This window comes from Meles meles, chromosome 18 (assembly GCF_922984935.1).
Source record: "Meles meles chromosome 18, mMelMel3.1 paternal haplotype, whole genome shotgun sequence".
Taxonomy (NCBI): Eukaryota; Metazoa; Chordata; class Mammalia; order Carnivora; family Mustelidae; genus Meles; species Meles meles.
In genome coordinates, this window is record NC_060083.1 from 44,943,993 (window position 1) to 44,959,700 (window position 15,708).

The 15,708-nt window shown below is 44.0% G+C and overlaps 2 protein-coding genes across 8 annotated transcripts in view; one reads left to right on the forward strand and one right to left on the reverse strand.

The window, feature by feature from the left end:
• The window catches only part of BRCA1 (BRCA1 DNA repair associated), a 67,077-nt gene extending 57,238 nt beyond the window's left edge, over positions 1–9,839 (reverse strand). For 4 of the 5 annotated variants that reach the window (XM_045986453.1, XM_045986452.1, XM_045986451.1 and 1 more), the window contains exons 1-2: positions 9,703–9,839; positions 8,692–8,777 (exon numbers count right to left, since the gene is read on the reverse strand). In XM_045986453.1, coding sequence (XP_045842409.1) covers positions 8,692–8,771 — 80 coding nt within the window. In that variant the 5' untranslated portion in view covers positions 8,772–8,777; positions 9,703–9,839. Of the gene's footprint in view, positions 1–8,691; positions 8,802–9,702 lie in introns of those variants that run through there. The other variant, XM_045986449.1, reaches the window with a different exon arrangement.
• A 295-nt stretch (positions 9,840–10,134) lies between these two features.
• The window catches only part of NBR1 (NBR1 autophagy cargo receptor), a 32,532-nt gene continuing 26,958 nt past the window's right edge, over positions 10,135–15,708 (forward strand). Inside the window, exons 1-2 of one of the 3 annotated variants that reach the window (XM_045984739.1) lie at positions 10,135–10,532; positions 15,018–15,128. In XM_045984739.1, the coding sequence (XP_045840695.1) occupies positions 15,027–15,128 (102 nt within the window). In that variant the 5' untranslated portion in view covers positions 10,135–10,532; positions 15,018–15,026. Of the gene's footprint in view, positions 10,533–10,782; positions 10,888–15,017; positions 15,129–15,708 lie in introns of those variants that run through there. The other 2 variants (XM_045984738.1, XM_045984740.1) reach the window with 2 other exon arrangements.

Consider the following 15,708-nt stretch of genomic DNA (forward strand, 5'->3'; position numbering starts at 1 on the left):
TACATAAATGAATTTTTAAAAAATAATTCCTTTATATCATCTAATATACAATATGCTAACTTCCCTCACTGTCTCTTAAAATTTAATAATTAATATCTCTTTAGATCAGGATTCAAACAAGATCCATGCACTGCATTTGACTGATGTATCTTAGGTATCTTTTAATCTATAGATCTCGCTTCCCTTTTCCCCCTTGTCAATTATTTTAAAAAGCAGGTCATTTGATCTGTACCATTTTTTTTTAATGATTTTACTTATTTATTTGACAGAGAGAGAGATCACAAGTAGGCAGAGAGGCAGGCAGAAAAAGGGGGAAGGAGGCTCCCCGCTGAGCAGAGAGCCCGATGCGGGGCTCGATCCCAGGACCCTGAGATCATGACCTGAGCCAAAGGCAGAGCCTTAACCCACTGAGCCATCCAGGCCTCCTGTACCATTTTTAAAAACAGATTTGACTTATTTGAGAGAGAGTTCGTGTGCACGTGTAGGAGCAAGGGGAGGGGCAGGGGAGAGGGAGAGGGAGAAACAGGCTCCCCACTGAGCAGGAAGCCCTATGCAGGGTTCAATCCAAAAACCCCAGGATCATGACCTGAGCTGAAGGCAGACCTTAACAACTGAGCCACCCAGGCACCCCCAGATTCAATTTCTTTTAAAGATTTTATTTATTTATTTGACAGACAGAGATCACAAGTAGGCAGAGAGGCAGGCAGAGAGAGGAAGCAGCCTCTCCGCTGAGCAGAGAGCCCAATACGGGACTCGATCCCAGGACCCTGAGATCATGACCTGAGCTGAAGGCAGAGGCTTTAACCCACTGAGCCACCCAGGCGTCCCAGATTGAATTTTTTGACAAAAAGTTTCATAGGCGGTGTTGTGTGCTGGGTCTTACTATATGTCACTTTAGGAGGTACAGGATGCTTGGCTTGTGCTTACTTTGTAAAAAAACCACGTAATAAATACTCACCATGGAAAATTTAGAAAATAAAAAAATAAATTTAGAAAACTATTAAAATTTTGAGAAGAGAAAACTTTGTCACCCAAATTCCCATCCCTACCCGTCTATTCACAAAATCTTAGTATCTTCCTGCGATTATTTCACTTACTAATACAACAAGGAATTATACACAAGTACAATTCCTAGAGGGGGAGGTAGAGCAGGAGACAAAACAAAGCCTGTCCTTATAGAACTTTCATTCGATTTCTGGTAAGACAGTTAACTGAGAATTAAACAAGAACATATGGGAATAAGAGCTAAAAATAAAAATAAAGCCCTGTAACAGGGACAGAGAGTGCTGGGGGGGGGGGGCGGGGACAATGTGTACAGAGTGACCAAGAAAGGCCTCGCTGAGATGACACTGGCAGACAGTTGCATAATGTGAGGAAACAGGCTGTGCAATCCTTGGGGGAAGAACATTCCAGCAGAGGGAGCAGAGAAGGCAGACTCTGAGCAGGTCCCTGCCTGCTGTTTCTGAAGGTCAGGGAGCAGGCCATGGGGCAAGCACTAGTACAAGAGGTCAGGCAGGCATCTGGGAACCTGAGCAGGTAGGAACCCAGAGGCGATTTTTAAGTCTTTATCTTCTATTCTGAATGAGAACTTCAGCAACGGGTTTTTGGTCTAGTTCAGCCAGGACATCAAACAACAGGCCATCTGTGCGTGGCAGGAATGTGGGTCTTTTCATTACGTGTTTCACTTTTTAGAAAAGGATCCCAAGCAAAGCTGGGGGACAATAGCCTCGTTGCAAAAGGTTTGGTAACACAACTCTTGTGATCACACGGTTTCTGACGCAGCACAGGTAACAGAGAAGAAAATATCACAGGAAGTCAGAAGGCCAGGTTTCTACTACCTGGTCTCTTTTTTTATTAGCAGAGTGACCTCAGGCCAAGCCCTCGACCTGAATCCCGAGTTCCTTCTCTGGTACCCACTCTAACAGTCTCTTGAGGTTATTGTCAGAATAAAATTAAATGTTACTTAGGAAAATGTTCACAACCTGAGATGACTTGTACCAAAGCGAGAATTATTATCCGGACCTAATGTGATTTTAAAAAGAAAAACCACCGACAAAGGGAACTCTGATTTGCTACTAAATCACAAATCCTCAGATAAGCTACATATCAAAGAAATTCTCAGTAAAGGCGAAATTGGATTTAGCTATGATACCAGATGGCTTTCATTCTCACCACTGACTCAACTCTGAAATAATTATGTTTCAGTATGGTAATTATAAGCCGAGCTATACAAACATACTGTAAACACAAACTTTAAACGGATGAAAACTTCGAAATGTAAAAAGGTAAGGACTGTTGAAAAAAAGCTTGAAGAGGGAATGGAGAAAAGGGTCTCTGGGTGGCTCAGTGGGTTAAGCATCTGCCTTTGGCTCAGGCCATGATCCCAGGGTCCTGGGATCAAACCCAGCATCACATCAGGCTCCCTGCTCAGCGGGGAGCCTCCTTCTCCCTCTGCCTGCTGCTCCCTCCTCCCCCCATCCCACTCATGCTCTCTCACTCTGCTCTCTCTCTCAAATAAGTAAAATCTTAACAAAAAAAAGAAGAGGGAATGGGAATGAAAAAAGTTAGTCCTCTTCTAGATCTGATGAAAGTAAGTGCTCACTATGAAAGTGATTCAAGTATTTTAAACTCTTCTTGTGTCGGGCAACATTTTAGACTTACTGTGTATTTGCATTTTGGGCTTCCGGCATGGGTCTAAGTGATTAGAAAGAGAAGCTGAAAACCACCACCACCTACCAGGATACACATTTTAGCAAACTCTTCTGAAAGTAAAAAATTTTATAGAGTCCTGTGTAAAAAGTTAGAAAGAAATAAGAAATAAACACCATCGGTAATTTAAACAGAGGCTAACAAAAGGTATTTTAGCTCAAGGGATCTCAAAGAAGTTGGAAGCCATGGAGTGCCTGGTTGGCTCCGTGGGTTAAGCCTCTGCCTTTGGCTCAGGCCCTGATCTCAGGGTCCAGGGATCAAGCCTCGCATCGGGTTCTCTGCTTAGCGGGGAGCCTGCTTCCTGCCCCCTCCCCGCCTCACCCCCCCCCCACCTCTGCCTGCCTCTCTGCCTACTTGTGATCTCTCTCTCTCTCTCTGTCAAATAAATAAATAAAATGTTTTTAAAAGGGGGGGGGGATTCCCGGGTGCTTCAGTTGGTTAAGCAGCTGCTTTAACTCAGTTCATGATCCCAGAGTCCTGGGATCGAGCCCCGCATCGGGCTCACCCTTCAGTGGAAAGGCTGTTTTCCCTCTGCCTGCAGCTCTGCCTGCTTGAGCTCTCTCTATTTCTCTGTCAAATAAATAAACTCTTTAAAAAAAAAAAAAAAGAAGAAGCTGGAAGCCTATCCTTTAGCTACTGGAACATTGTTTCCAGTCATAATCAGGAATCATTAAGACACAATTGCAAATTATACTGTTCTGGGCACTGTCTTTTTGTTTTAAACTTTTTATTTGAGAGAGAACTCATGAGCATGAGCAGGGGGTAGGGGCAGAGGAAGAGGGAGAAACAGACTCGCTGCTGAGCAGGGAGCCCCTGCCCAGGGGCTCATTCCCATGAACCCTGGGATCATGACTAGAGCAGATGTCAGATGCTCAACTTACTGAGCCACCCAGGTGACCCAAGGGGACTATTAAACAAATGAACAAAAAGTAGAGTAGGTATGATTCCCATTCTAGAACTTTCCACTTGGATGAGTTTAAAGTTTAACAATGAAGAGAAGAAAAGTTTTAGTTTAAAAACCTAAGTAGAGGAGCGCCTGGGTGGCTCAGTAGTTAGGCGTCTGCCTCAGTTGTTAGGCGTCTGCCTCAGTTCACAATTCTGGGGTCCTGGGATCAAGCCCTGCATCGGGCTCTCTGCTCAGTGGTGAGCCTGCTTCTCCCTCTCCCACTCCCCCTGCTTGTATTCACTGTCTCACTGTCTCTCTCTCTGTCAAATAAATAAAATCTTTTAAAAAATAAAATCGGGGGGGGCGCCTCAGTAGCTCAGTGGGTTAAGCCTCTGTCTTCGGCTCAGGTCATGATCCCAGGGTCCTAGGATCAAGCCCCACATTGGGTTCTCTGCTCAGCAGGGAACCTGCTTCCCTCTCTCTCTGCCTGTCTCTCTGCCTACTTGTGATCTCTGTCAAATAAATAAATAAAATCTTAAAAAATATATATATGTATATATTTGGGGTGCCTGGATGGCTCAGTGGGTTAAGCCTCTGGCTTCGGCTCAGGTCATGATCTCAGGGTCCTGGGATCAAGCCCCACATCGGGCTCTCTGCTTAGCGGGGAGCCTGCCTCCTCCTCTCTCTCTGCCTACTTGTGATCTCTGTCTATCAAATGAATAAATAAAATCTTAAAAAAAAATCAAATCAAATCAAATCAGGGGTGCCTGGGTGGCTCTGTGGGTTAAGACTCTGTCTCTGGCTCAGGTCATGATCTCAGGGTCCTGGGATCGAGCCACGCATGGGGCTCTCTGCTCAGCAGGGAGCCTGCTTCCCTCTCTCTGCCTGCTTCTCTGCCTACTTGTGATCTCTCTCTCCCTGTCAAATAAATAAATAAAATCTTTAAAATATATATATATAAAGTAAATAGAAAATAAAATAAAATAAATAATAAAAACCTAAGCCTATTGTTAATAGAAAATAGATTTAAAAAAAATAGGGAGTTGGAAAACATACAATAGCTAGTTGAAAATGATAATTTACCATTAACTTTCATTCTTGCATCTGTACTTCTTACGTATCTGAGCTTTTTAATTGATGGTTTAATTTGCCACAATGAGAAAGAACATTACACTTTTATGACTGAGTCTCATGGAAATGTAAAATAAATGGACCCTGATGCCACACTATTCAAGACTTTCTGATCACTCTTTGTAAATATCATGAGTAAGTTTTATGCTATTTCAAAAGCAATTTTTTTTTTCCGGTTGTCATTTCCTGCTTCTCTGGCTCTGATGATTCATACAGTAGGCTATAAATCTCATTTAGCTCTCGTTTTTATTTAGCTGAAATGTTCAGGGGCAAGGGAGAGGAGGGTTACTTACAAATCTTGTATCTCTCTGGAAACACGACTTGCATTTTCTTTATCTTATTTACTTGACTCCAAATATGAAAAACAACTTTGAAGCACAAAGAGAAATGTACTTGAATTTACTCTCCTTTATTGAAGGGACAATAGGGAAATCTTTCCAATTTATCTTTTGAATATTACCCACCACTATCCATCACGATATTAAAAACATTAAACTATCAAAGAACCAATTTAGCTTATTATTTAATACCTTAAACAAATGTTTAGTGAGTAGCTACTATGTCCCAAGTACATTGCTCTAACTACTAATGACATGGAAGTAAACAAAAGAAATAAAAACCCTTGCTTTCATGGAGTTTAAATCCTATAAGGGTAAAGAAAAAGAATAAACAAATTATACAGAATGTTAGATACTAATAAAAGCTATGGGGGTAAAAAAATAGGAAAGGGAAATAGTGTGTTGAGGGTGATGGTTTTATCACTTTAAATAGGGTTGTCTGGAAATGCCTCTTTGAAAAAGTGGTATTTTTTTTTTTTTAAGATTTTACTTATCGGGCGCCTGGGTGGCTCAGTGGGTTAAGCCGCTGCCTTCGGTTCAGGTCATGATCTCAGGGTCCTGGGATCGAGTCCCGCATTGGGCTATCTGCTCAGCAGGGAGCCTGCTTCCCTCTCTCTCTCTCTCTCTCTGCCTGCCTCTCTGCCAACTTGTGATCTCTCTCTGCCAAATAAATAAAAAAAATCTTAAAAAAAAAAAAAAACATTTTACTTATTTATTTGAGAGAGAGAGTGAGCGAGCATGGGGGCGGGGGGGGGGGGGTGAGAAGCAGAGGGAGAGGGAGAAGCAGACTCCCGGCTGAGCAAGGAGCCCAATGTGGGAGTCGATCCCAGAACCCTGGCATCATGACCTAAGCCAAAGGCAGACAATTAACCAACTGAACCACACAGTTGCCCGGCATCCAACTCTTGATCTCAGCTCAAGTCTTGATCTCAGGGTTGTGAGTTCAAGCTTCACATCAGGCTCCATGCTGGGCATGGAACCTATTTAAAAAACAAAAAACAAAAACCAAGAGGCCAGATTGACCAGAATAAAAGGAATAAGATGAAAGAGGGTAGGCAACAATTCTTCTAAGGTTCCTTTCTGGCTTTTCACCAAGATAGTCTAAGATATAGCTTTTAATTATTTTGTAGATTCAGCAAATGCCATAGATATCACCTAGTGACTGCTTGGGATTCATAACCTGTATTGTGCCATAGACCCCCCTATGGCAGCTGGTGAATCCCAAAAGCACCCTTCTCAGAATAATGCTTTTATGTGCATAAAATATAAAAATATATAAAATTATACAAGAAACCAATTATATTGAAATAAAGTTCTAGCCATAGGCCTCCAAGGGTCGAGGAGGGTCAGCAAATTAAGAGCTCCTGAATCGACACTAGAGAACTTTCTGGAGTGACAGATCTGTTCTATATCTTGACTGGGTTACACAGATATAGACACTTGTCAAAACTCATTGACTTGCACACTTAAGATCTCTGCATTTCACTATACATAAATTATGTTTCAACTGGGGAAAAAAAAACCTTGAGGGGCACCTGAGTGGCTCAGTCAGTTAAGCAGCTACCTTCGGCTCCGGTCATGATCCCAGGGTCCTGAGATCAAGTCCCGCATCAGGTTCCCTGTTCACTGGACAGCCTGCTTCTCCCTCACCCTCTGTCTCCCGACTTTGTGCTCTCACCTCTGTCAAATGATTAAATAAAATCTTAAAAACAAAAACAGGGGCACCTGGGGGGCTCAGTGGGTTAAAGCCTCTGCCTTCAGCTCAGGTCATGATCCCAGGGTCTCGGGATCGAGCCCCGCATCGGACTCTCTGCTTGGCTGGGAGCCTGCTTCCTCCTCTCTCTCTCTCTCTGCCTGCCTCTCTGCCTACTTGTGATCTCTATCTGTCGAATAAATAAATCTTAAAAAAAAAAAAAAACTTGAATATTTTGAATATTCTAGCTCCCTCTTTTTTTTTTTTTTAAGATTTTATTTATTTATTTATTTGACAGACAGAGATCACAAGTAGGCAGAGAGGCAGGCAGAGAGAGAGGAGGAAGCAGGCTCTCCAAGGAGCAGAGAGCCTGATGTGGGGCTTGATCCCAGGACCCTGGGATCATGACCCGAGCGGAAGGCAGAGGCTTTAACCCATTGAGCCACCCAGGCGCCCCTAGCTCCCTCTTTATAGATGAAGAAAAATAAAGGCGCACTCAAAAATTCAGAGACTTGCCAAAAGCTTTGATGATTTGGAGTATTATTATTTTTTTTTTAGATTTTCTTTTTGGGCACCTGGGTGGCTCAGTTGGTTGGGTGAATGCTTTTGGCTCAGGTCGTGAGCTGGAGTCCAGGGAGAGTGGAGAGTCCCACACTGGGCTCCCTGCTGGGTAGGGAGGCTGCTTCTCCCTCTGACCCTCCCCTTTCTCATGTTCTCTCTCTCAAATAGATAAAATCTTTTTTTTTTAAAGATTATTTATTTATTTGACAGCGATCACAAGTAGGCAGAGAGGCAGGCAGAGACAGAGAGTGGGAGAAGCAGGCTCCCCGCTGAGCAGAGAGCCCGGAACCGGGGCTCCATCCCAGGACACTGGGATCATGACCTGAGCTGAAGGCAGAGGCTTTAACACACTGAGCCACCCAGGTGCCCCTCAAATAAATAAAATCTTTAAAAAAAAAAAAAAGATTTTATTTTCACGTGATCTCTACATCCAACATGGGGCTCAAACCCACAACCCCAAGATCAAGAGTTGCATGCTCTGCCAACTGAGCCAGCCAGGCACCCCCATATTCTTAATTTTTTTTTTAAGATTTTATTTATTCAGAGAGAGAGAGAAAACATGAGAAGGGGGAGGGGCAAAGAGAGAAGGAAAGCAGATTCTCCACTGAGTAGGGAACCCAACTTGGGGCTTGATTCTAGGACCCCAGGATCATAACCTGAGTGGAATGCAGACGCTAAACCAACTAAGCCACCCAGGCACGCACCCCCTTCCACCAAGTATTCTTATTTAAATATATAGGGCTACTTCAACCAAAGACCTACCACTCACAAACACAAATCATTTGTAATTTTATTTTGCCACTAATAACTATGCCTGTTCAAGTGACTGAGCTGTTTTTAGAGCTTGGATGAAAAGGCCAATTACTCCCAACCAGATCTCTGTCCCCAAGTAGAATCAACCGAGAGGTCTGCGAGCTAGGAAAGATAGGGGAGCGGAATGTGTTAAGGGAGTAAATAGGGAAGGGGAGAGGCAAAGTGGAGAAAAAGGAGTAAAATCCTATATTCCCAAAAGCTCTCAAGTTTAGAAAAGCAGCAACTTTAATAGTCTAATCTTTTTTTTAAAGATTTTTTTTTAATTTATTTATTTGACAGAGAGAGAGATCGCAAGTAGGCAGAGAGGCAGGCAGAGAGAGAGGAGGAAGCAGGCTCTCCGCGGAGCAGAGAGCCCAATGCGGGGCTCAATCCCAGGACCCTGAAATCATGACCTGAGCTGAAGGCAGAGGCTTAACCCACTAAGCTACCCAGGTGCCCCTAATAGTCTAATCTTAATAGATATAATTTTTTCTCAATATATGCAAGGTCAATTCTGCTTATTTGCATAGGATATAATCAAGTAAAGAATCTCAAATTAATAAACCCTTCTGTCGACTTACCAGATTGGACACTCTAAGATTTTCTGCATAGCATTAAGGACATTTTGTACTTCTTCAACACGATCCGCAGGTAAATCCATTTCTTCCTGTTCCAGTGAATTGTGAGGCATAAGCTTAAATATATATGTGTATATTTGCATGCACACACACACATTACTTTGAAAGGTTAATAAAAACAGCCTAGTTTCATTAAATGTCATTTTTAAACAAGAAATTTAGACTGGAGTGCTTTAAAATCATACCAATCACAGAATTAATAACAAAAGCTTTTTTTTTTTTTTAATTTTCAAAGCTGTGTTTTTTTGGTAATTAAGACCCTTTTTTCCCCCACATAAAGCCTCCAACAACTTCCTTTTGGTCTTTTTCTTTCTCCAAGAAAAAAAAGCCACAGCGGGGTGACTGGGTGAGTGATGGCAGCCTCATATTTCTCCAATGATCCTGGCTCTTTTCTTTTTCTTGCTGAAAATCAACCTCAACAAAAACAAACCCAACCAACGCTCCCCACCCCTGCTCTTCCCCAGTGTTTCCCACTGGTCTGCATTTCTTTCAGAATCCTCTTTAGGCCCGTCCCTGCCGGTAGCATCGGTAAATACTGACGCCCCTCTACTTTCTTCCTGTCCCCTCTCAGAAACGCGTATGAAGACAGTTCTTTCTTAAGGGCTCTCCCTCCGACAAAATCCAGCCTCCTATTCTCAGACACATTCCTGCCCCCCTTTCCTCCTCAGGATCTCCTCACATATACCAGTCGGACTTTTTATACTATGATGCTTCCCAGGACACATTCCAGTTCCTGCCATCAGGACTCCCACTCGGACACACCCTGCCCCCTTCCTTATCCTCAGTGTCTCCGCTGCCCCGAGACCCACAAAATGCCCCCATCCCCACGATTTCCCCAGACTCACGTCTTCGTCTTCTTAGGTTCCCACCCTCTGCCGGTCCCCGCCAGGTAACACCCATCTTGCTCTCCCACAGCACACTTGGGACCCTCTCCCTTCCCATGGGCTCGCTCACCTTCACTCAGAGCAAAGTGTCGGGGCTTCCCGGGTGCAGGGACCCAGTTCCCTGAAAACCCCCCGGACCACCCTCAATCCTGAAAGCCTTGGCGAGTTCACGCTGCGCAGTCGCACTTTCAATTTATCTGTAATTCCCGCGCTTTCCTGTTGCCATGGAAACTGGCCGCAGCCACTGAGCGAGAACCTCTCTGAAGACGACATCGAAACCCGTTACGGAAGGGCGGAGCAGAAAGAGCCGAGAGTCTCTCCGGGCTCCCGATTGGTCATCCATTCTAACCGCGTTACGTAATTAGAAAGAGCCGGAAGAGACGGAATTCTCCCGGAGTTTTCTATTAGGCCCCTGCCCCCTCACCTCTACGCTTCTACTGGTGGCTTATTACGTCACAGTTTGCTGGACTAGGGCCGGAATCACTACCTGAGGCCCGAATATGAGCTCAAGATAGTGCTGAAACAGTCACAAAAAAGGGGCCCTGTTCCCTCACCATTTCTGCCGCATGGAAGTCTCCAGTTTAGGTAAATAAAAGGATTGTGTGGGAAAAACTACGATCTCCAGGATGCATTGCGGATCGACAGGCCTTCGCCACAGTGTTCCTTGGAAACTGTAGTCTTATGGAGAGGCGCTTTGGACACCGGAAGCGGGCGCGATTCTCATGGCTAGCCAGTTGATAGTTTGAAGAGCTCCGTGCGCTTATGCACGTCAACAGATATGGATTGGAGTGTTAGGTTTGCGTATCTTGAGAGCGGCGAATAGGCTAAAGAACCTACAAGTCCGAGGAAGACTACAATTCCCATCCAGCCCCGCGAATCTCGGGCAAGGAGTCCACTAAGGTCAGTGACCTAAAGGAACTCGGAGGGCGCCGAATTTACCTGGGAAGGGGAAATGGGCTTCGCACCACGACTGCGCACTCGTAGTTCCGCCCCTCTGTCCCAGTGTTTGTTATTGTTGTGCCGTTCTGGCAGCTCCCGCCCCGCCCCTGGCACGCAGGCTTGACCAATCAGTGGGATGGTAGTTTTGAGGGACAACTGGTAAGAGCCAATCACCTTGTCGGAAACTCAGAAACTGGGGACTAGGCCCTATTTTTGTCCGCCATGTTAGATTCACCCCGCAGGGATAGCAGCGGAGCTGGCAGCGAACGGTTCTTGCAGGGGCCTCCGGCAGGCGCCCCCCGGGGGCCGGGAGCTGGTAAGAGAGCAGCTGCGGTTACGGAGGGGTGGTAGGACATCGCAACTGAGAGGGCTAGGGGAAGTGTAAGGAAGGGATCCTGCAAAAAAAAAAAAAAAAGGGGGGGGGGCTACTTTTCCTGTGTCCGTGGGCAGCCAGTCTTGTCAGTGACCGGATGAGAGAGCCGTTCCGGTCGAGCGGCCGGATACTGCCAGAGAAATGGAGGGTCGGTGGCTCAGAACCTCGGCCTCCAGAAGGCCAAGACTCCTTAGCAGAAAAGGGGCCTAAGCAAAGAAAACGAGAGAGTCCTCAGAGGGTGGTGACACTGTCTTGGGGACGTGGAATGCTAGGAAACGATAACTGGAAGACTAGGATAAAGTCTGCAAGGAAAGAAAAAATGACACTGCCCATAGCCTCCCAACCCGATCCGCCTCCGCTTGTTGAGAACCTCATAAAGAAGTCTCCTTGGTCAGGGACCTCAGGTATTGGAAGGACACCTTTTTTCCTTTTTGTCAAACACCCAGCTATAGGTCACACATTTTAACCCCCAGATAGCTTGTCAGGCCTTTGGTGGAGATAATAATCAAAGCTCAGGTTGCCAGGTCTGCTTCATTAACGGGATTTTTGGTATCCTGAAAAAAACTGACGTAGAGGAAAAACTATTTTGTGCCAAGCAGAGGTGAGCCAGTGGCATGAACTTAAAATAATGACGGTTTTGAAAGCTGAAGGCCTGGGTCCCAGCCATCTGACTTTACTAGGCTTTAAACCTACAAGGACAGATGGTCCTAACCATAGCTTTGGTATTTCCACAAGTTCAAGATTAATGCTCTTGCTGAAAGAATTTTCACATAAAAGCCAAACAGAAATAGGCAATTCTTTATGAAGACCTGGATATGATCCAGCTTAGCTAGAATCTCCCACTTCCTGTTTTCTCTCATCAGCCTTACCAGCTGGATGAGCTCCAGGGTAACTAAACTAATTTTAATTGTGTAATTGGAGAAAAGGGGAGTTTGTTTCCTTCCTCCTGGATTCTCAAAAGTGTGGAAGGATTTCTCAGAAGTTGAAAAGTGAGAATGTGTTTCAGATATCTACTTTTTGGCTGACTGAACCAGTTACTTCATTTTCCTGATATTTTTTGCCCAAGAATCGGGGGAGTTGACAGGAAATCTCTCCAAATGTTAAGGACCCCAAGAATTGCATTCCATGTAAATGAATACTAGATGTCAGCAGATTGGTGCTAGAAACTGGTATTTTTTTGGTAGTGAACTTGGCTCTAGGTAAAGACAATGGAAAAAATTGGAGGGTAATTGTTTTGGGATTAAAAAAATCCCTGATCCTCAGAGACTTCAAGGCCCTTTTTAATGACAGCCTCAATTGTATTGTTTCACAGGGCACTGCATTTTGGTTTTTAAAGACTGATTTATTGTAATCATTTTTATATTTGAGTAACGTTTTCAGAGAACTTGCACACCCGTTTTTATTTGACCTATTTTATAAATTTAGAGGCTGAAGCTCAGGGGTTAAATGACTCGCTCAACATTACATGACTAGTAATGTGTCAGAGCTGGGTCTGGAGCCCAGCTCTTCTCAACCCTTTTGCTCCCTCCCCCAGTATGCTGCAAACTGCTGAGGCTTCGTCTTACTCATCTCCTACCTCCTATGCCTAGAGCAGAATCTGGTTATTTGAATAGATTTTTTAAAGATCTGTTGATGAATATGTTTAAAAGATGACCTTTTTTGTTACAACTTCGGTTTGGGTTTTAGCAAACTATTTTTTCATGAAATCTTAAGAACAAACCCATCTAATTCATCAGTAAATAAAATCCTTAATTAAAAACAACTGACCAGAGAGTTGCCTGGTCTGCTCAGTTGGTAGAATGTGCAACTCTTGGTCTTGGGTTTTAGGTTTGAGCCCCATGTTGGGTGTAGAGACCACTTACAAATAGAATTTTTAGGGGTGCCTGGGTGGCTCAGTGGTTTAAAGCCTCTGCCTTCTGCTCAGGTCCTGATCCCAGGGGACCTGGGGAGAGCCCCACATCGCATGGGGCTCTCTGCTCAGCAGGGGGCCTGCTTCCTCCTCTCTCTGCCTGCTTCTCTGCCTACTTGTGATCTGTCTGTCAAATAAATAAATAAAATCTTTTTTAAAAAAATAGAATTTTTAAAGGAAAAAAAAATTGACCTGACCAGAGTAGACATTCAGTTATAGAATTGTTAACTTCTTCAACATGATAATGGTATCATGGTTTTCAAAAAGCCTTTTTTTTTTTTTTAAAGATTAACACGCTCAGTTTTAGGGAAGAAGTAATGGCTGTCAAAATAATCCAGTAGGGATCAAGTATTGCTATAATAAGATTAGTCCTGTGTTGATGATAATTATGGAAGATAGCTGATGGGTCCTTAAGGGTTCATTATATATTAATCTTTCTTTTATATATATTTAAATTTTCCCATAATACTTTTTTTTAAAATTAGATTACCATAGTTAGGTTAAAACAGTTGGCTGCCGTCGCTCTGTTTTGGGGGAATTGGGTGGGGGCAGTACGGAAGTATAAATGAAATGAGGGTAGCCTTGAGTTTCCTAATTATATGTCCATTACTCTACTTTTATATATGAAATTCTCCATAAAAGAAAAGAAAGTGAAACTACTAAAAACAAACAAACAAAAAAACATGAACTTGGATGAAAGGTGCTGACTGCTACCCCGGTGTAATTTCTTGGCTAGTATTTTGTCCTCTAAATTGTTAAACCCGATATAATAGAGAACCTGGGCTGCTCAATTTAGGACTGCTTTTCCAAGAAAAAATGTAGAATGTCACTTTTGAGTTATGAGAATGTAAATTCCCTGAGGGTAGAGACCTATATGGGTCTTACTGTTCTGTCCTACTACTAGCAGATACTCAGTAGTCTCTATTGAATTAACTAATCATATTAAGTCTCATGAAATCCAGAAGGATTTTGTAAATGTTAGATGGTTTCTGCAGGTGTGGCCAAAATTTACAGTCTCAGCAAACTTTTATCAGTGAGATTTGGGGGTAACTGAGTTGGGCCTCTGACTCTTGATTTCAGCTCAGATCATGGTCTTGGGGTCGGTCATAGGATTGGTGGGACTCTGCACTTAGCAGGGAGTCTGCTTCTCTTCCTCTGCCTTTCGCCGTGCTCATGTGAGCTCTCTCTTTCGAAAATAAATAAATCTTTTTAAAAAGCCCACACAAAGGGGTGCCTGGGTGGCTCGGTTGAGCATCCGACTCTTGGTTTGGGCTGGTGTCGTGATCTCGGACTCCTAGGATCACTACATCAGGCTCTGTTCTCAGTGCAGTCTGCTTGTCTGTCTCCTCTGACCACACCCCCAACTTGCTGGCTCTCTCACTCTGTTTCTCAAGTAAATAAATAAATAAAAATCTCTTAAAAAACAAAACGGTGGGGCACCTGGGTGGCTCAGTGGGTTAAAGCCTCTGCCTTCGGCTCGGGTCATGATCCCAGGGTCCTGGGATCGAGCCCCACATCGGGCTCTCTGCTTAGCGGGGAGCCTGCTTCCTCCTCTCTCTCTGCCTACTTGTGATCTCTGTCTGTCAAATAAATAAATAAAATCTTAAAAAAAATAAAAAACAAAACAGTGAGATGTGTTTTATGCAACCCACCAGATTATAAATAGCAGAAGAGGGTGCCTGGGTGGCTCAGTCAGTTAAGTGTCTGCCTTTGGCTAAGGTCATGATCTCAGGGTCCTGGGATCCTGCTCCTCCCTCTCCCTCCTGCTCATGCACTCACTATGCCTCTCTGTTGGTCTCTCAGGTAAATAAGTAAAATCTTTTAAATAGATAGCAGAAGAGCAGAGACCCTGTCTTACTCACTGTCGTGTCTTCCTGGCCTAGCCTGTATTAGGTCTTTACAAGCATTTGTTGAATGATTATTTATGCAGTTTATTATTTTTTTTAAAGATTTTATTTATTTGACAGAGAGATCACAAATAGGCAGAGAGGCAGGCAGAGACAGAGGGGGAAGCAGGCTCCCTGCTAAGCAGAGAGAGCCCAAGGCGGGGCTTGATCCCAGGACCCTGAGATCATGACTGGGCCACCCAGGTGCCCCCATTTATGCAGTTTATAGAACCGGCCCTAATGTGTGTGCTCTCTCTTCCCCATCCTCTCTGCTCTAGCCCCACAGCATGGAACCACAGGTTACTCTAAATGTGACTTTTAAAAATGAAACTCAAAGCTTTCTGGTTTCCGATCCAGAAAATACAACTTGGGCTGATGTGGAAGCTATGGTGAGTGTTACTTTGTTTCTCCCTCCTTTAAGCATAATTTTTTTCAAGACAGCTAGTTTTAGCTCTGTTGTTTCATAGCTGTCCTATTTGCCTTTTCTAGGCCTTTTGGAAAATTACTTTTTATGGGGATTAAGTATTCATATGGCTGTGCACCACCAGCACCAGGGCACAAACAAATTCTTTCATTTGCAGCTAGGACTTTAAAAAGCTGTTAATTTTAGAAACAGCATGAGGAATGAATTGGTGCGCGCCCTACCCTATCCAGGTCCCACCTAAATGTTCTCCTGCCTGAGCAGCTATGTCATTGTGGTTTGTGAAGCACCACGGATGTGACCTAACGTTTTGCAAGCTGATGGTTGTTACTGCTAGGGCAGAGGTCGAGTACCTAAAAGTTGAGCAGTGGGGCACCTGGATGGCTCAGCTGGTTAAGCGTCCGACTCCTGAACTCAGCTTAGGTTTTGATCTCAGGGTAGTGAGTTCGAGCCCTGCATTGGGTTCCACACTGGGCGTATTTCCTACTTAAAATTTTTTTGAGCAGAAAAAACTTCCACAGGTGCTTAGCTGCTCACCTGTTCTTACG